Source organism: Orcinus orca, chromosome 12, assembly GCF_937001465.1.
Source record: "Orcinus orca chromosome 12, mOrcOrc1.1, whole genome shotgun sequence".
Taxonomy (NCBI): domain Eukaryota; kingdom Metazoa; phylum Chordata; class Mammalia; order Artiodactyla; family Delphinidae; genus Orcinus; species Orcinus orca.
Window position 1 is genome coordinate 50,373,218 of NC_064570.1, and position 20,933 is coordinate 50,394,150.

The 20,933-nt window shown below is 36.4% G+C and overlaps 1 protein-coding gene across 2 annotated transcripts in view; it reads left to right on the top strand.

Annotated features, from left to right (window-relative positions):
• SNX3 (sorting nexin 3) overlaps positions 1-20,933 on the top strand; it is a 44,102-nt gene that overhangs the window by 19,264 nt on the left and 3,905 nt on the right. For both annotated transcript variants that reach the window (XM_004264750.4, XM_049695319.1), the window contains exon 2: positions 14,191-14,286. In XM_004264750.4, the coding sequence (XP_004264798.1) occupies positions 14,191-14,286 (96 nt within the window). The remainder of the gene's footprint in view (positions 1-14,190; positions 14,287-20,933) is intronic.

Here is a 20,933-nt window from a genome sequence, read left to right on the forward strand (position 1 = left end):
CCTCTTTTTGAGTTTCTTCAGCCATAAAGTGAAACTTTACACTAAGTATCCAATAAGTGATAATATGTGTGAAGTAATAATAGTTCCTATTTAATTGAGCTAAGTGGCAGTATCTTCATTTTAAAGATACTGCAACTCAGTTATAGAGGGGGAAAGTAACTTGACAGGGCCATACTGTTTAGTTCCAGAGAAGGGCTTGAGCCCAGGTCTGCTTGATTAATTTATCTGTTTTTTTGTTTGTTTGTTTGCTGCTTCCAGGAATCAGAAATCATTGTCACAGATTTGTGATTAGCTTCTATTATGCTAAGTCTACAATCATACAAAGGAAATACTGAATGAATGTATATATACTCATATATATTTGCTTGCATTTTGTTCCCCCAACAATGTATCATGTCAGGAACTTCCACCACTAAAAGTGTTGCAACAATTATTTAAACCTTATGTCTCTCTCTGAGATACAACCTTAATGGCTGTTACCTTGAATACCTTAAGTGAATGGAAAAAACGGGGACTTTAAACTTTTCATCCACATCTAAACTTGAAAACTTTTGATACATAATGATGTAAGCAGCCATGAAAATATACTTAGAAAATTTTTCTATTAGCTTTAAGACCTCTGACAGGTTGTACATACATGTCTTTATCATAATGTACTCCCCAAATTGAGTACTATCTCACAGAAACTGCCCCATGGTATTCCACTCTCTTTAGTGTCTACCTCCTAACCCTAACCTATGCTTGTCTGTATAAAATCTAAGTCAGGGACCATGTCAATATACTTAGTCAGCATTCATGGTAGAGTCTCAGTAAATGCCTTTTATTCTGTGTACTTATTAGCATTCTAACATCAGTTTAATGGCTTATGAGACTTTATCATTAATATTTATATATATTAAATATTTATAGGGTTTCAGGTAGGGTTCGGGGGCTAAAGGTGAAGGATCTGGAATGATTTCCTTTTCTTACAAACTTCACAACACAGCTTGGAGGAGAGGTCACGGAAAGGAAAGTACGAGAAGAAAAGAGGCTAGATAGAGTACTCTGAAATGAACCTACATTATAAGGGGAAGAACCAGAATGCCTTGCTTTCCAGCCCTGCCTCAGACACTGATTACACCTAACAGTTAAAGAGGATCTGCTGGCCAGAAATTTTTTTAAATTATACTGACCTAATTATTAATATATTGAACCTTTGATGACAAGTTACAAATCCTCTTGTGACCTGTGCTGTTAGTCATGGTATATTATGAGGATTCTTAGAGAGTTACTTACTGTTTCTAATAAAAAGATTTTGCATTAGTGATTTGAGTACTTTCAGGTTAATAGAACAATAATCATTCTTTGTGCAGCTTTATGAAAGGAATAAAATATTGTAATGGCACTGCTGTCAATTTATAAATTTAAATCATGCATGCATATAGTGTTTAATATCATTGTCTAGTTGCTCTTACTATAGCTAATCACTTTGACTAGAAGAGAAAGGAGTCTATTACTATGGGGATCACTCATGTCTTAGAGAATTAAGAATCATGAAATACCCTCTTTGATGTTTTTTATAGTTTTCCAGGTAATTCTTTGAAGAAACACCTTAGCTTCATTCTTTTATAATATTGGTGGCAAACTATTTCATACTATCTATTCCTAGAGCTATATCAAGTTACTGTAGAGAAACCAACTCAATCTTAAATTATAACCATTATTTTAAAACTTTGCCTTTGTTCAGAGTAGGAAATCTTCAGGTTCAGCTCACTTGATAAGCTTCTTAAGTTATGGAGGAACACTTCCTTTGCTGAATAATCCAGAATCAATAAAGTCTTTTGGATTTTCTGGAAACTTCAGCTACTCAGAAAATAGTCAAGAGCTGATAAGGAAGTAAAAAAGTAAACAGCAAAGAGTTTAAATTTTTTTTAAGTCTATTCGCTCTTTAGGTATCACATTTTTATATGTGAAATACTGTCCTCTCAGTCTCTTCTTGTTTATTAGCATGATTCTACCAAAGTCAGGTTACTGATTCAGTTATCTGTTGCTGTGTAACAAAGCTCCCAAAAGTTGGTGGCTTAAAACAACAATTTACTTTCACTTTATTACAGTCCTACAGTTTGGTCAGATCTTAGAACAGACAGCTTATCTCTGTTCTCCTTGATACCTACTGGAGCAGCTTGATTGGGGCTGATTTATTTCTAAGATGACTCAGTCACATAGCTAGCTGGCAAGTTGGTGCTGGCTACCATCTGGGAGGTAAGCTGGGGCTGTTGATCAGGTCCTGAGTTTTCCTCCATGTGGATAGTTAGATTTCTAATAGAATAACGGTGGCTGGGTTCCAAGAGACAATGTCTTTATGAAGAAGCGTTCCAAGAGGACCAGCCCTATTGTAATCAATAGATATTTGCTAATATACCATTGATCAAAGGCAGTTACATGGCCAGGCTGATATGGGAGAGGATACAGAAAGATATGGAGGATACAGAAAGAAAGATACTGAGAGGCATTGTTTATTGTAGGCCACCAAAGTAATAGCCTACTACAGTTGTGTACCTCCTTAGTCTACAGCAAAGCAGCCTCTCTGGAGGACACTTTGAAGCCTTAACATTCATAGCTTTTGGCCCAGTAATTTTACCTTTAGAGGTTTGTCCTAAGGACAGTATATCAGTTCCCTGGATCTATATTAAGGCTTCACCTGGCTCTCATCCATAGCATTTTGCCCAGGGTCAGATAGCTGATTAATGCCTGAGTTGGGATTAAAACCAGATTGTCTGGTTCCAGAGCTGTATGTTTTAACCATTGTACTACACTGTCTCTCATGTAGATGATGACTCTACACAATCATGTTAACGATATCAAATGAGAAGCTGATATTTTTAATAAGAATAAAATTTGTATATATGGAAGTCTGAAAGGATATACAGTTGGTCCTTGAACAGCATAGGTTTGAACTGCATGGGTCCACCTATTCACGGATTTTTTTCAATAGTAAATACTACAGTACTACAGGATCCATGTTTGCAGAACCGCAGATAGAGAGGAACCATGTATTTGGGGGGCCAACTATAAATTATACTTGGATTTTCAACTCTCAGGAGGGTCAATGCCACTAATACCCAGCATTGTTCAAGGGTCAGTAATGTATCAAAATGACCTATCTGCAAATGAGCATGTACCATTGTGTTTTCTTTGTTTGTTTTTTTTTTTTTTTTTTGGTAAGGATACTTTTTATGAGCCTACCATGCAGACTTAACCTAATATATTCATGTGTGTATGTTTTATGTCTATTTCATTTCTACACTGATGACTCTAGTGCAGGTTTCTACCCTTTTATCTAAACAGTAAGTCTGTGATGAATTACGGTTTTCACTGCTAAAGGTAATAAATCTTGGAAGACTACTTTGCTCTCCACCCCCCAGTTTTATGCTGTAAATATCTCTTAAGGAGGGTGTCTTTTTTAGATCTCTGTCGTCCATATGTGCCTGGTAATGCATATACTGAAGTTTAAAATACACCTACTGAAAAGAGCTTCTTAACTAATATTCTTTCACTGGTTTCTTCATTATAGTTTTACTCACAGTGACTTTGCATCCCATTTCCAGTTCAGTGTTCTCATAGTGCTAGTTCCAGATCACTATCCTTGAGGAGGTAAAATATTGCCCTTATCTGTCCTGGCTAAACTAGAATCACTGGTGACCATACAGCTTCCTGAGTCCCCCGCTACCCTGTTGCACATTTAGTAAGCCTAGGGCAGTGGTTCTTTACCCTGGTTGTACCTTAGAATCACCTAAAAATACTGATGTTTGGATTCCAACCCATGCTAATTTGAATGAGATTCTCTAGATGAGGGCACTTGGAGCGTGTGGGGATGGGAGTGTGTTTAAAACCTCTTGAGGGACTTCCCTGGTGGTAAGATATGATATATCTTATGATATATGATAAGATATAAGAAGATAGTGTCCAGGGCTTCCCTCGTGGCGCAGTAGTTAAGAATCCATCTGCCAATGCAGGGGACATGGGTTCGATCCCTGGTCTGGGAAGATCCCACATGCTGCAGAGCAACTAAGCCCGTGAGCCACAACTACTGAGCCTGCGCTCTAGAGCCCACAAGCCGCAACTACTGAGCCCATGTGCCACGACTACTGAAGCCCGCGTGCCCTAGAGCTCACGCTCCGCAACAAGAGAAGCCACCGCAATGAGAAGCCTGCGAGCCGCAACACAGAGTAGCTCCCGCTCGCCGCAACTAGAGAAAGCCCGCGTGCAGCAATGAAGACCCAACGCAGCCAAAAATAAATAAAATAAATTTAAAAAAATAGAACCTCTTGAGGCAATTCTTACAATTAGGCACGTTGGAAAGAGATAGAAAGTAGTTTTGCACTTCAAAAATTGTTCAAAAAAGGTTACCCTGTTAATAGGCGGTGTTCTTTCAGCAGAAGCCTGTAGGATTATGTAAGTGTTCCTGAACTATTAAGAACAAATTTTCCTTTACAGTAGAATTATTACTGCACAATTCCATTAAAGGTTGTTCATTGAGAACCTTGCATGAGCTCACAAATGAATCTTGTTGCCATTCACAAATGAATATGAACAAAGTAGGAAAAGTATTTGGAATTACTTGGTTTATACATTAAACCAGTCTAGATAATTTCTTCTCTACTGTCTCAGAAATTATACCATAAAGAATACTTCTTTTAAAATAACGGGAAATTGTATCACAGGAAGGCCACGTCCTTATTTTTTAAAAAAAAGAAAGAAAGAAACTAAACTAAATACCTTGGCTTAATGACAATCTACATTTCAAAGGTTCTCCAGACTAAAAGCTTATTCTTCACTTCAATGACTTCTCCCAAGCCATATTTAGAGTTCATCTAGGTTATAAACCATATCTCCAGTTATTCATGCTGTTCCAGTTTGGGTAAAACAAGTATCAAAAGTACTGAAGGGCGAGGTAATAGCTTAAGCACTTCTCAGCTTATCCTTTATCTCTAGATGTAGATATTTGGAGAAATACAACCTTTTAATGAGAACTGTAGTGAGGCATCCATTTACATCTCTTAGGATTGGTTGAATAGAGTATGGTCTATTGGGTATACTTTTGATGTCTTTGCCAGTCTCTTTTTTCAAATGTACACATGACACTATCTGAAGAAATACTAGAAACACCTAGTAAACATTTTTCTAATATCTATTGTTAAGCTATATTCAGGTGACCACGTTTTGAGGCTTGGTTTTCTGCTTGGCTATCAGTGATAATCAGGTTACATATAGGGTATCTGTGAGCTGCTGACTTTAATAGGTCAGCCTGTGTAAGTGTGTAAGACCTAGCTTTTTGGAGACCAATAATGTGGCCATTTCCTCTGCTTGGACATGAAGGGAGCACTTGTTTTAGAGCTCTATACCATGGTTTCAAAATCTGTTCTTTAGTATATAATGTCTGTTTGGATTCCTGATGATTTTACCCTATGTGATTAGTTATACCTTGTGGGAAATGACTGGTTTCTCTTTTATATAAATAGCCTTTTAAGAGTATCAGGCATATAGGCATCTCTCGTAACATTTCATCCCTTTGCAGTTTTGTTTCTGGTATATTATTAGGAAAAATAAAGAGCAATAAAATAATATTGAATAGTTCTCTTCAAGCTTAGTCTTGTTCTTTTCTAGTTTTCTGAATGCCCCAGGTTTCTTATATAGTGATCAGTCCATCACCTTTTCATAAGCTACACAGAAGCTTGAGAATTGCCCTGAATTTTGCATAGGACAAGTAACAAATATCCATGGCTTCATTCTAGCCAAGTAGACTGTAAGTCTTCTTAATTTTTCTGAATCAACAAATTGTGAACATAATGTCCTTACACATCTGCGTGTTCACACTGTATCTGGCAGAGAGTAGGGCTTTCCTGCAGTAAGCCAGTCGCTCTCTTAATGGTTAAAGTCAGGCAAGTAATTTCACCTAAAAATGTGAATTCTCCAAGAAGAATTCATTCTGTGCTCTGCCAGTTCTATAAGTTTTAAATTTAGCTGGGTAAATTCCAAATGGCACTAAATTTTATTATGAAGGGTAAGTGCAAGAATAAAAAAAAACCTCACTATAAAGAGGAAAACAGGTAACTTTACATGGGAGAAATCTAGCTGACCTCACCTTAACCAAGTGATCCAATAATAGGACAAGCTGACGTCACGTGCTTTCTGATGTCGGGCACTGAGAAAGCTTCAGCATTCCTTCTGTAAGGACATTCCTGACAAACATGAACGACATGAAACTGGTCATGAGGAAAAGGACAAACTCAAGTGTATAATGTGTCTCAGATATCTGGCCTGCATTCTTTAAAACTGCCAATGTCTTAAATGGCAAAAGGGCAGGAGGATTGCTCTAGATTGAAGGAGACTAAAGAGATAACAAGGCATATATAAATAAACTACAAGGATATATTGTACAGCACAGGGAATATAGCCAATATTTTATAATATAAATGGAGTATAATCTATAAAAATTTTGAGCCACTCTGTTGTATACCTGAAACTAATATAATATTGAAAATCCACTGTACTTCAATTAAAAAAGAAAAGTGCAGAATATTACTGATATCACAAAATTCAGAAATTAACATACTTTTACTAACTGCCTAACACCATTCTATATTTTTTTGAGGTTTTTGCTGCTGTATACTCGATCACTTCTACATATGACAGCAATTTTATAATATTTTACATAGAAAAAATTTTAAAAAATTATATTCCTTCCTCCAGCATGGAGAATAAAATTTTGTTCTTTACTATTGATAATTTAAGAAAAAAATAGTGTCATATATCATTATTTGTAATGCCATGTAGATTATGGGGCTTGTCAAATTTAGGGAAGTCTCCATCAAGTTCTTTCATTTTATGAATTGTCATATTTATGGGCATTTTGAATTTTCTTTGTGCAGTATTAAGCTTAAATACTCTGAACTGACATTCCTTAACCAATTTGTTACCAGTGTGAATCTTGTAAAGAATTTTATGTTATCTTCGTTTTGTGTCAAATCAGTAAAAACTTTAAACGTTAAAAAAAAAAAAGAGGAATAATGAGGCAGTGCTTGATTCTTTTTTTTTTTTTAAATAAATTTATTTATTTTTTGCTGCATTGGATTTTCGTTGCTGCATGTGGGCTTTCTCTAGTTGCGGTGAGCGGGGCCTACTCTTTGTTGCAGTGCGCAGGCTTCTCATTGAGGTGGCTTCTGTTGTTGAGGAGCACAGGCTTCAGTAGTTGTGGCACGTGGGCTCAGTAGTTGTGGCTCACAGGCTTTAGAGAAGAGGCTCGGTAGTTGTGGCGCACGGGCTTAGTTGCTCCACGGCATGTGGGATCTTCCCGGAGCAGGGCTCGAACCCATGTCCCCTGCATTGGCAGGCAGATTCTTAACCACTACGCCCCCAGGGACGCCCCATGTTTTGTTTTGTTTTGTTTTAGGACTACCCAGATTACTACCACCGGAAAACTTATTGAGCTGTACCCTCAATGTATTTGTGCACTTTTCTCTATTTGTGTTATTCTTCATTTAAGAAGTTGTTTTAAACTACTCAGGTAATTCTGAAGCATAAGCAGGTTGAAGAAGACTTCTTTGACTTCAGTAGTAGGAATAGGATACAGAGTAGAGATTTTGGATTGACTTTTTTAGCTCTGACTTTTTAATATTGTGTTCTATATTTAGATATGACTTTAAAAGCTCCTTTCAGTGCCAGATCTGATCACTCGTGTTGTATTCTCAGCTTTTGCCTCCCTTGTTAATATAGGTAACCTATTTTATAGTTTTCCAAAAAAATGTTATTAAGTAGTGGTGACATTTAACTAGTATTTGGCTTATAATGATTACTAAAAGCATATTTTCAATGTGGAATAAAATAGTTTTTATAGACTTTATGGATTCCAGGCAACCAACTTAACTTTTTGAGGGGCAGATGATTATAATTTTCTGCTTTTTAAGTGTTAGTTTGGGCCATAGCCCTGACATAGCTTTAAATTATGGTTAATTTGCAGTTTCTTATCTGTATGACAATAGTTGATGTAAATATTTATAGGAGCCTCTGTCTTTGCTTTGCAGAACGTTCGTAACTCCATGAGTGAAACTGAGAAGTCTAAAATAGGCCAAGGTTACTTAAGCTTACCTTCAGCATTTACTAATAACACATACCTACACAAATAGCTGACGGCTGTCTTAGTTTATGGTTCCTGCCTAATGATGGACTTTAGTTTTGCTTGTCTCTGATCTTGCCTGTCTCTGGTCACTGTTCCTCAAATATTGTTATTTCATACAAATGGCTGAGTTTGACACTTTTACCTGTTAGGTAAAATTAACCATAGCTAGAGGAAAACAGTGGTTTCTAGTTTATGCTCAGCTTGAGCAACTAGAGCAGCTTTTCTTTGTTTTCTTTTTATTTATTTATTTATTTACTTGGGCTGCTCCAGGTCTTAGTTGTGGCACATGGGATCTTCGCTGCAGCATGCGGGCTCTTAGTTGCGGCATGCAGACTTCTTAGTTGCGGCATGTGAACTCTTAGTTGCAGCATGCATGCAGGATCTAGTTCCCCTACCAGGGATCAAACCTGGGTCCCCTGTATTGGGAGCACAGAGTCTTACCCACTGGACCACCAGGGAAGTCCCTAGAGCAACTTTTCTTGAAATTAGGAGGAAAATATGAATGTAAGGATGAAAAGATACTAAATCTTGCCTTTTAAGTTTCAGAAGTTTTAGTCATCTTAAGTTAACCATAGTTAAGTCTGATTTATGTTTAGTTTCAGAATTCAGCACTTTGTCTCTGGATAAGTCAAAAACATTTTAAATGATATCCAAAAAAAAACCTTTAAAGAATTTTTGCTATAATTTGCCTCAGTTGTCTGTCTCTTTTCCATATTCTTCAAGCAGATAAAACTTAAAACTAGCTAGAACCAACCTTTTTCTTTTTTTAAGGAATAACTGACATATAACATTATATTAGTTTCAGGTGTACAACATAATGATTTGATATTCGTATACATTGTGAAATGATCACCACAATAAGTCTAGTTAATATCCAGAATCATACATAATTACCACCAAAAAAATGCTTCTATGTATGGTGAGAATAGAACCATCTGTTTCCATGCTGCCCCTTGGTAGTACATGTAGCTAATCTGTTGAATTCATAGTAACTTCTCTGTTATACTTTTTTTATTTAAAGATATTTTCCTGTTCAGAGATGTTTGTTAACTGCTGGTGCTCACAGGAGATACCTTAGCCAGACATTCAGGCTTTTCAGTTTTAATTCCCATCGTCTCCTATGGTTTAGAATATACAAGAATTACTTCCTAAATATACTTCTTTCTTCTCTGCATGTAGTTCACACTGTTTTCACCATTCTCAACTGTCTTCCTGAAGTATGGCTGACTCCGTGTGTTAAAGGAATACTGACCAAACCAATCGTCAGTTCCTTTATGCTTTTTCCTTTTTCTTTATACAAATGGTATCATACTGTAGATAGATACTGTTCTGAAACTTCTTATACTTTACACGTCCCAGGCAGGCTTCCTGATCAGTCTATGGCTGAGTTATATTTTCTAAAAGCTGTATAATAATTCATTTTATGTTTGTAACAGTTTAATAAGATTTTTAGTTTTCTGGGTTTTTGTGTGTGTGTTGTGATTTTTTGTTTTTTGCTATTATATAAACAATGCTAAAGTAAATTTCTATGCCCTGATACCTTTCTGCATATGTGGAAATATTTGTAGGATTAATTCCTGGTGGAATTGTTGGCTCAAAAGATAAATGCGGGCTTCCCTGGTGGCACAGTGGTTGAGAGTCCGCCTGCCGATGCAGGGGACACGGGTTCGTGCCCGGTCCGGGAAGATCCCACATGCCGCGGAGCGGCTGGGCCCGTGAGCCATGGCCGCTGACCCTGCGCGTCGGGAACTTGTGCTCCGCAACGGGAGAGGCCACAACAGTGAGAGGCCCGCGTACCGCAAAAAAAAAGATAAATGCATTGGGACTTACCTGGTGGCGCAGTGGTTGAGAATCCGCCTGCCAATGCAGGGGACACAGGTTCGAGCCCTGGTTCGGGAAGATCCCACATGCCGTGGAGCAACTAAGCCCGTGCGCCACAACTACTGAGCCCGCGTGGCACAACTACTGAAGCCTGCGCGCCTAGAGCCCGTGCTCCACAACAGAAGCCACTGCGATGAGAAGCCCACACACCACAACAAAGAGTAGCCTCTGCTCGACGCAACTAGAGAAAGCCCACGTGCAGCAACAAAGACCCAACGCAGCCAAAAATAAATAAATTGAAAAAAATTTTTTTAATTAAACTAAGAAAAAAAGATAAATGCATTTAAAAGAGTGATAGATATCACCAAAACACCCTCCTTAAAAGGTTGTACCAGTTTTCACTATTATCAGCAAGTTTTTTAGATGCCTATCTATCTTCACCATCATTGGGTATTAAAATTTAATACCTGCTTGTCTGACAAATGAAAATGGGATCTTACTGTTTTCACTGGCATTTCTTGTGTGAGTGAAGTTGAACATTATTGACATAGTTTTTGTGTGTTCTGCCTGTTCTGTTTGTCAGGTTATTCAGCTTTATCTTTCATTAGTTTTTAAGTTCTTTACATTTTCATGAAATTATTTCTTTGTTTTTTATTGCATATATTTGTCTACAGTTTTTTGTGGTCTTTCAACTTTTTGTTTATGGTGTATGGTATTTTTAACCATGTAAATTTAACTTTTTATATGCTTATCTTGTAACCTAACATATTATAAGCTTCATAAGGGCCGGGACTGCATCTTACTCATTGTTATATTACTCATCTTATCTAGCACTGTGCCCTTTTATAGATGCTCTTAAACTGTAGTAATAGTTGCATCCTCCCAAAACTGTAGGGGAAACAAATTATCCTTACTCTTTTCTCTTTAGAAAACCAAAATAGAATATCTTATAAGGGTTAAATAAGTTGAAAGTGACCAATCATGAGAGTTTGTAATCAACAGGGATAGTCCAGTGGCTTAAACAAAAAACCTCAGCATCTTTCATTTGTATTTTGATCAAGTTGAATTGCAAGTCCTTGTGATGATCAGGGAGAAGTTAACAGGCACACTTACCACTCTAAAAATAATGGGCAAATAATACTAAGAATTACTTGATGTGACTTTATCGAAACTCTATAAACAAATACACGAAAGGATGCTCAACATCACTAATCATTAGAGAAATGCAAATCGAAACCACAATGAGGTATCACCTCGCACCGGTCAGAATGGCCATCATCAAAAAATCTACAAACAATAAATGCTGGAGAGGGTGTGGAGAAAAGGGAACACTCTTGCACTCTTGGTAGGAATGTAAATTGATACAGCCACTATGGAGAAGAGTATGGAGGTTCCTCAAAAAACTAAAAATAGAACTACCATATGACCCAGCAATCCCACTACTGGGCATATACCCTGAGAAAACCATAATTCAAAAAGTGTCATGTACCACAATGTTCATTGCAGCTGTTTACAATAGCCAGGACATGGAAGCAACCTAAGTGTCCGTCAACAGATGAATGGATAAAGAAGATGTGGCACATATATACAATGGAATATTACTCAGCCATAAAAAGAAACGAAATTGAGTTTTTTGTAGTGAGGTGCATGGACCTAGAGACTGACATAGAGAGTGGAGTAAGTCAGAAAGAGAAAAACAAATACCGTATGCTAACACATATATATGGAATCTTAAAAAAAAAAAAAAGGTTCTAAAGAACGTAGTGGCAGGACAGGAGTAAAGACGCAGACATAGAGAATGGACTTGAGGATACAGGGAAGGGGAAGGGGAAGCTGGGATGAAGTGAGAGAGTGGCCTGGACATATATATACTACCAAATGTAAAATAGATAGCTAGTGGGAAGCAGCTGCATAGCACAGGGAGATCAGCTCAGTGCTTTGTGTCCACCTAGAGGGGTGGGATAGTGAGGGTGGGAGGGAGACATAAGAGGGGATATGGGGATGTATGTATATGTGTAGCTGATTCACTTTGTTGTACAGCAGAAACTAACACACCATTGTAAAGCAATTATACTCCAATAAAGATGTTAAAAAAAAACAAAAAAAACTCTAAAGCAGTCCTCATATAAAGAGAAATTATAACCAGCTGAGAAAACCATGAAATTTTCTTAAGCTAACCATGATCTTTTTTTTAATATATAATCTATCAAACTCTTAGCTAATCATAGAAAGGAATGGACTTTTTCTCCCTCCCACTACCTGTCTATTAAAGTGAATCAGATATAATCATGCTTGTGTCAAAAGTTCAAAAGGGAAAATGGAGGTAAAATGAGCTGAATTGGCATTCTTCCCTCAACATTGTACCTGTAAGCTTGATATGTTGTTTCAGAGATTAACTTTATAGACTTCCGTACCCATAAGTATGAAAATTCTTAGGGAACTCTTTTCACAAGCTTGATCTTAACATATTGAATAAAGAGAGCAGCTAATCCCTTTTGTAAAGTAATTTGAGAGGAGGGAATTCAAAATGTAAAGTCTCACCTGCAGAAAACACTCAATTCTGTAAAGGCCTTTCTATCTTTAGACACTTACAAAGACTTAATATTTTAATGCGGAAGGGTGAACTTGGTTAAAAAGCCAATGGGTGAAATTAGAGAGAAATAATCCAGTGCTTTCTTTCTGGGAATTATCATCCTGCTCTCCAGGGGACCTAATTTTATTCCCTGTGGGGAGTGAGAATACCCCTCTGTACAGCAAGCCAGCATCTCTAAATATAAGCTTGACTTTTAGTATAATAAGAGTCTTGTTAGGTGTAATTTTGCTCTTAGTCATTAATACAATGAACAAATGTTGTGGTTACCTGGGAAAGAAAATTCAAGTGCTTTTAAACCTCTTGTGAGATTTGGTTTCATGCTTGAAACCTATACAGTGTTATGCCCAATAGCATCTGTAGAAGATTCCAAGCTATAAGGTATACTACATAGAGAAGTTAATACACGTTGGAAAAAATTGAAACCACTGCAAAATAGGTTTAAGGTCCTGAATAAAAAGCTTTTCTTTTGCTGAATGACACTTACTAGTGGCATTAAGTTTAACAAATGATTGGAAGTTTCTTAGGGGTGAAGTTTACATGATGATGATGTCCCTGTAAGAAGCCAGTCTTTCCTTCTGGTGACACTTTTTCTTTTCAGCTTTAAAACAGTTTGTCATTCTACAAGTGCAAAGACTGAATAAAGGACAAAATATAATCTGAGAGTATATAGTATTAAATAGCATTTTCAGTATGGTATGGCATTAATTGTGTTAGGTCATTTCTGTCCCTACCAACTTTGTGATATTATATGCATTTTAAAATCTATTCTTGATTATAAAATTGTAGTGGTATACAGCTTCTGCTAATAGCCCTCAGTCGTAAACCATTTTAAATTGCATTTGGTAGTGTATTTTCTCTTTAGGATCAGTAAACGATAATAGAAATCTTTTTTATTACTTTAAGTTTAGAATTTGACCGAAGTAGTCTTTGCGTTCTTTCAAGAATAGTCTTCCATTCCAATGTAACCTCAAGGTACTGGGCATTATGTTTTCAGTTCTTAAACTTGCCCTCAGCCTGTAAGCTCTGGATAGATAGACCTTATGTGTATGACTCCTAATTTCCTATTGGTGGTAAGAGTGCATTGCACTCTTTCCCTGCTGTTTTCTCGCATTTTTAAGAAGACTATTAAGAATAATTCTGTATTCTTTTCTTTCACTATGAAACATCTAATTTAGTCGTAATAACAAAATATTTTGTATTTCATTTCAAAGTAGTTAAGGTCTGTTTCCCCTATGAGCGTTGTATACTAAACTGTATAGCAATCAGAGCTAGCTTCATCTCACTCCTGACATTTTTACAGCTTACTGAAATAGAAAAACTGACCTATATTTATGTAACTGACGTCAGGCAGAATGACATCCAAAAGCATATGTACAAACGTGCATTTTAAAAGTTGTATTCTAGTATAAATAACATATTTTTTAACAGCCATGTAAAAAATGTACTTTTTTACATTTAAAGGTAAAATGTCATCTTAATAACTTTATGATTTTCTTATATTAACATAACTAGGCTTGCCATATTATCAATTTGACAAACAGGTCCTCCCCCAACCCCCCACTTTTTTGAAGTCACTATAACATGCTTCAACTTAGGAGTGATTTTCTGTTTGTTTCAGACAAATCTGCCTATTTTCAAGCTGAAGGAATCTACTGTTAGAAGAAGATACAGTGACTTTGAATGGCTGCGAAGTGAATTAGAAAGAGAGAGTAAGGTAAGAATTATTTGTAATGTGACTGTAAAACAAAACATTCCAAATTTTAACGTTTAAGACTTCTCAGGAGAATGATCTTGAATAAAGTGAGTAAAATAAAACATTTCTTTTTTTTTTTTCAAATAGTTCAATTTCATTTTACTTCATAGGAGATGGGGGAAGTGTGCAGTTTTTCCTTAGAACTCTTCCTTCTCATGTCTACTTCAGTGGCCCAGTTGAGGCCTTTGCTGACTCACACTTAGATAACTCTTCTTAGAACTTTCTTGCTATTGCTTCCTTCCTTTCCATGATCTTCTTGTCCCACCTTCCTCTCCTCCCCTTGCTAAATTTCTCTTCTTCAGTACATCTCCTATATCAGTGTATTTCCATTTTCTTTTTTACTGACACTATACTTTTTTTTTTTATCATCACACATTTACATATAACAGAAGTTTCATAAACCAGTACTTACCTTACTCTGTGTGACAGGTACTGATATTCCTCAGATTAGCTTTTTAAATGATGGCCATGATCTACTGTTGGGTTGCTACCTGCAGTTTTAGAACACTGTCATATATCCTGATAATAATTGTCTTCTCTTAGAAGAAATTTGGTGGCTTTGGCTGCAACATAGAGAGAACAAGGTCTCATTCTAATGTCTCTTATTTCAGCCCTACATCAGAATGACATATATGGCATGGAGTCATGAAAAGTACACTCAGAATAGCGAAAAGTTATCTTGTGACTCAAGTGTAGTAGGATAAGAAGTGGGTATGGTAGGAGCCCTGAAGTAGGTTAAGGCTAACTCGTTCTCGCTTCTGAAGCGTACTAAGGTAGAAAAGGAAGGAAAACGTCCTTAACCAGAAAAATGTGGCTGGATATAAGAGCAACCAATCATAGCATTCCATCCAAAATGGAAAAACAGTTTTACTCCAAAGAATATCCAAGTATAAAATACTTACAGATAAAACTGGAAATATAAGACCCATGTAAAGAAAACTTTAAAACTTCATTGAAAGATCAAAAGAAGACCATAATAAACAGAAATATTACATTCCTGGTTTGGAATATTCACTTTTGAAGATTCATTTACTCTATAAACATTTGAGAGCTCATTCTGTGTGTTCTGTCTGTTGCAGACAGAACTGTGAACAAATGAAGGGTCCCTACTTTTATGGCACTTTATTGGGTAAGTTGGGGTAGTGGTGAAGGGAGACCAGAAAAAGATGGTAAGATATATAATATGTTAGATGGTAATATGCGCTAAAAATCAAAATTAAGGGAAATAGGGAGTGCCAGGAGAGCTACTGTCATATAGGATAGTCAAGGGAAGGCCTCTCTTAGAGGTGGGATTTTAGCAGTAGACCTGACAGAAATAAGGCAGTATCTCCTAACTTATTTATAAATTTGTAAAATTCTAATACAAATCTTATTGGAGTTCTTTATAAACCTGCAGATTTATATAGAGCTTTAGAATCAGAGAAAGCTCAAGAATAGCCAAAAGTTATTTTTACCAATAATTTAGCACCTGCAGACATCAGAGCATATGTTAAGACTATAGTAATTAAAACAATGTAGTATTGCTTTAGGTATGGACAAATAGATTAGCAGAATGTCAGAAAATTTAGAAGCTGACCACTGTTTACTAGAAATTTAGTTCATAACAAAAATAACATTGTCAGTTTGTGCAGAAAGGAATTTATATTCAGTAAATGGAGTTGAAACATTTGGCTATTTGGGAATAAAGATTTATAACTCACTGTATATAAATTACAGATGGTTTGAAGATCTAAATGTACAAAACAAGTTAGGAAAGTTTTGGGTAACAAAGAAGAAATTTTTTATGACCATAGGGAAAAGTGTCTTTTTTTCCCCCACCTTTATTGAGATAGAATTAACAAATAACATTAAGTTATATAACACAATGATTTGATATATGTATATATTGTGAAATGATTACCATAATAAAATTAGTTAATACATCTGTCATTTCACATAGGGGTTTTTGTTTTTGTTGTTTTGTTGTTAGTGGTGGTAACATTCAATATCTCTTGAAACATTCAGTGTTTCTCTTAGCAACTTTTAAGAGTACAATACAATCCTGTTAACTATAGTTACCATGCTATACATTAGATCCCAGAACCTACTCATCTTTTAACTGAAAGGTTGTACCGTTTGACCAATGTCTCCTCATTTCCCCCACCCCTCAACCCATCTACTACTCTCTGTTTCTGTGAGTTCAGCTCTTTTAGATTCCACATATAAGTGAGATCATACAGTATTTGTCTTTTTCTGTCTGATTATGGGAAGAAGTGTCTTGACAGGCTTGTGGCTTTGCTTAACATAGCACCTGGCACACTGGAGTGTTTAATACGCATTTCATGAATGTATACATCACTTTTTATATGACAGCTTTATTGACATGATTCACATGCCATACAATTCACCAATTTAAAGTGTACAATTCATTAGCTCTAGTAGTTTTCTGGTAGCATCTTTAGGATTCTCTATGTATAGTATCATGTCATCTGCAAACGGTGACAGCTTTACCTCTTCTTTTCTGATTTGGATTCCTTTTATTTCCTTTTCTTCTCTGATTGCTGTGGCTAAAACTTCCAAAACTGTGTTGAATAAGAGCGGTGAGAGTGGGCAACCTTGTCTTGTTCCTCTTCTTAGTGGAAATGCTTTCAGTTTTTCACCATTGAGGATGATGTTGCCTGTGGGTTTGTCATATATGGCCTTTATTATGTTGAGGAAAGTTCCCTCTATGCCAACTTTCTGCAGGGTTTTTATCATAAATGGGTGTTGAATTTTGTCGAAAGCTTTCTCTGCGTCTATTGAGATGATCATATGGTTTTTCTCCTTCAATTTGTTAATATGGTGTATCACCTTGATTGATTTGCGTATATTGAAGAATCCTTGCATTCCTGGAATAAACCCCACTTTGGTAAAGTAGCAGGATACAAAATTAATGCACAGAAATCTCTGGCATTCCTATATACTAATGATGAAAAATCTGAAAGTGAAATCAAGAAAACACTCCCATTTACCACTGCAACAAAAATAATAAAATATCTCGAAATAAACCTACCTAAGGAGACAAAAGACCTGTATGCAGAAAATTATAAGACACTGATGAAAGAAATTAAAGATGATACAAATAGATGGAGAGATATACCATGTTCTTGGATTGGAAGAATCAACATTGTGAAAATGACTCTACTACCCAAAGCAATCTACAGATTCAATGCAATCCCTGTCAAACTGCCACTGGCATTTTTCACAGAACTAGAACAAAAAATTTCACAATTTGTATGGAAACACGAAAGACCACGAATAGCCAAAGCAATCTTGAGAACGAAAAACGGAGCTGGAGGAATCAGGCTCCCTGACTTCAGACTATACTACAAAGCTATAGTAATCAAGACAGTATGGTACTGGCACAAAAACAGACACATAGATCAATGGAACAGGATAGAAAGCCCAGAGATAAACCCACGCACATGTGGTCACCTTATCTTTGATAAAGGAGGCAGGAATGTACAGTGGAGAAAGGACAGCCTCTTCAATAAGTGGTGCTGGGAAAACTGGACAGGTACATGTGAAAGTATGAGGTTAGATCACTCCCTAACACCATACACAAAAATAAGCTCAAAATGGATTAAAGACCTAAATGTAAGGCCAGACACTATAAAACTCTTAGAGGAAAACATAGGCAGAACACTCGATGACATAAATCACAGCAAGATCCTTTCTGACCCACCTCCTAGAAAAATGGAAATAAAAACAAAAATAAACAAATGGGACCTAAAGAAACTTCAAAGCTTTTGCACAGCAAAGGAAACCATAAACAAGACCAAAAGACAACCCTCAGAATGGGAGAAAATATTTGCAAATGAAGCAACTGACAAAGGATTAATCTCCAAAATTTATAAGCAGCTCATGCAGCTCAATAACAAAAAAACAAACAACCCAATCCAAAAATGGGCAGAAGACCTAAATAGACATTTCTTCAAAGAAGATATACAGACTGCCAACAAACACATGAAGGAATGCTCAACATCATTAATCATTAGAGAGATGCAAATCAAAACTACAATGAGATATCATCTCACACCAGTCAGAATGGCCATCATCAAAAAATCTAGAAACAATAAATGCTGGAGAGGGTGTGGAGAAAAGGGAATGCTCTTGCACTGCTGGTGAGAATGTGAATTGGTGCAGCCACTATGGAGAACAGTATGGAGGTTCCTTGGAAAACTATGAATAGAGCTACCATATGACCCAGCAATCCCACTACTGGGCATATACCCTGAGAAAACCATAACTCAGAAAGAGTCATGTACCAAAATGTTTATTGCAGCTCTATTTACAATAGCCCAGAGATGGAAACAACCTAGGTGTCCATCATCGGATGAATGGATAGGGAAGATGTGGCACATATATACAATGGAATATTACTCAGCCATAAAAAGAAACGAAACTGAGTTATTTGTAATGAGATGGATGGACCTAGAGTCTGTCATACAGAGTGAAGTAAGTCAGAAAGAGAAAGACAAATACCGTATGCTAACACATATATATGGAATTTAAGAAAAAAAAATGTCATGAAGAACCTAGGGGTAAGACAGGAGTGGAGACACAGACCTACTGGAGAATGGACTTGAGGATATGGGGAGGGGGAGGGGTAAGCTGTGACAAAGCGAGAGAGTGGCATGGACATATATACACTACCAAACGTAAAATAGATAGCTAGTGGGAAGCAGCCGCATAGCACAGGGAGATCAGCTCGGTGCTTTGTGACCACCTAGAGGGGTGGGATAGGGATGGTGGAAGGGCGGGAGACGCAAGAAGGAAGAGATATGGGAACACATGTATATGTATAACTGATTCACTTTGTTATGAAGCAGAAACTAACACACCATTGTAAAGCAATTATACTCCAATAAAGATGTAAAAAAATAAAATAAAGTGTACAATTCAGTGGTTCTTACTATATTCACAAAGATGTGCAACCATTACTATAGTCAGTTTTAGAACACTGTAATCACACCGTAAGAGAAACCCCATACCCGTGAGTAATCACTACCAATTTCTCCTCACCCAGCCCCAAACAACCACTAATCTTTCTCTATGGATTTGCCTGTTCTGGGCATTTCATATAAATAGAAATGTAGAATATGTAGTCGTTTGTGTCTGGCTTCTTTCACTGGCTTCTTTCACTGAGAGTGTTTTCTAGGTTCATCCTATTGTATTGTTAATCACTACTTCATTTCTTTTTATTTCCCCAAAATATTCTTTTGTATGGATAAACCACATTTTATTTATCCATTTATCATTGGCAGACATTTGGGTCATTCCTGCTTTTTGACTATTGAGAATAATGCTGCTATGGGACTTCCCTGGTGGTCCAGTGGTTAAGACTATGCTCCCAATGCAGGGGGCCCGGGTTCGATCCCTGGTCAGGGAACTAGGTCTCGCATGCCGCAACTAAGACCCACGCAGTCAAATAAATAAATAAATAAATATTAAAAAATAGTAATAATGCTGCTGTGAACATTCATGTACAGGTTTTTGTATGGACATATGTGTTTGTATTTCTTGGGTACATACCTAAGAATGGATTTACAGCCATATGATAACTCTGTTTAACCTTTTGAGGAACTCCCAGACTTTTTTTTCCAGAACAGCTATACCATTTTTACATTTCCACCAACAATGTATAAAGGTTCCATGTTTTTCCACATCCTCACCAACATTTAATATTATCTGATTTCTTTATTATAGCTTTCTTAGCGTGTGTGAAGTGGTATCTCGTGGTTTTCATTTTCCTGATGGCTAATCATGTTGATCATCTTTTCATGTACTTATCAGCCATTTACATATCTTCTGTGGAGAAATTTTTTTTCAGATCCTTTGCCCATTTTATTGAGTTTCTTTTATTATTGAGTTGTATATAGAATATACTAAAAAAACAAAAAAAACCTCTTACAAGTCCCTCATCAGATTTACAGTTTGCAAAAATCTTCTCCCATTCTGTGAATTGTTTTCACTTGATGTTGTCCTTTGACGCACAGTACTTCACTTTTAACATTAGACCAGATAATTATTTTGGGCATTTAACCTGTGTGAAAGTTGTACATACATTAGTATTGCTAAGAACAATTAATCAAGTTGTTTTATTTATATATTAGTACTTTTAATTAAGATCTGTTATACTAGACTAGAAAGTAGATGAAATTTATTGTATTTACTGGTCATTATGGTTCAATCTTTTAGCTTTTTTTATTTCAGTATGCTCTCACTATATTATGCTGGCCAGATATCCTTCTGTCCACTTCTTGCCCCACATACACACACATATCATCAGACTCATTACTTTTAAATTGGTGTAAGAATTCTAAGTAGATCTTTTCAGACTGCTTAAGCAAAAATAATTTGATGTTGAAGATCTTTGGGATCTTAGCTGGACAAACCACTCATGATTTTTGTAGGTGATTAATCCTGTTGCCTACAACCTTACCATCCATTTCAATGAGTATTTTGAGTATTAGTAAGAACGTATCTCTACGGATGATAATACATAGTAATTTTTAATCTTATATTTCATGCTAAATTCTACCCTGAATTAATGGTGGTCATTTCGTCAACACAGTGGTTCTATATTC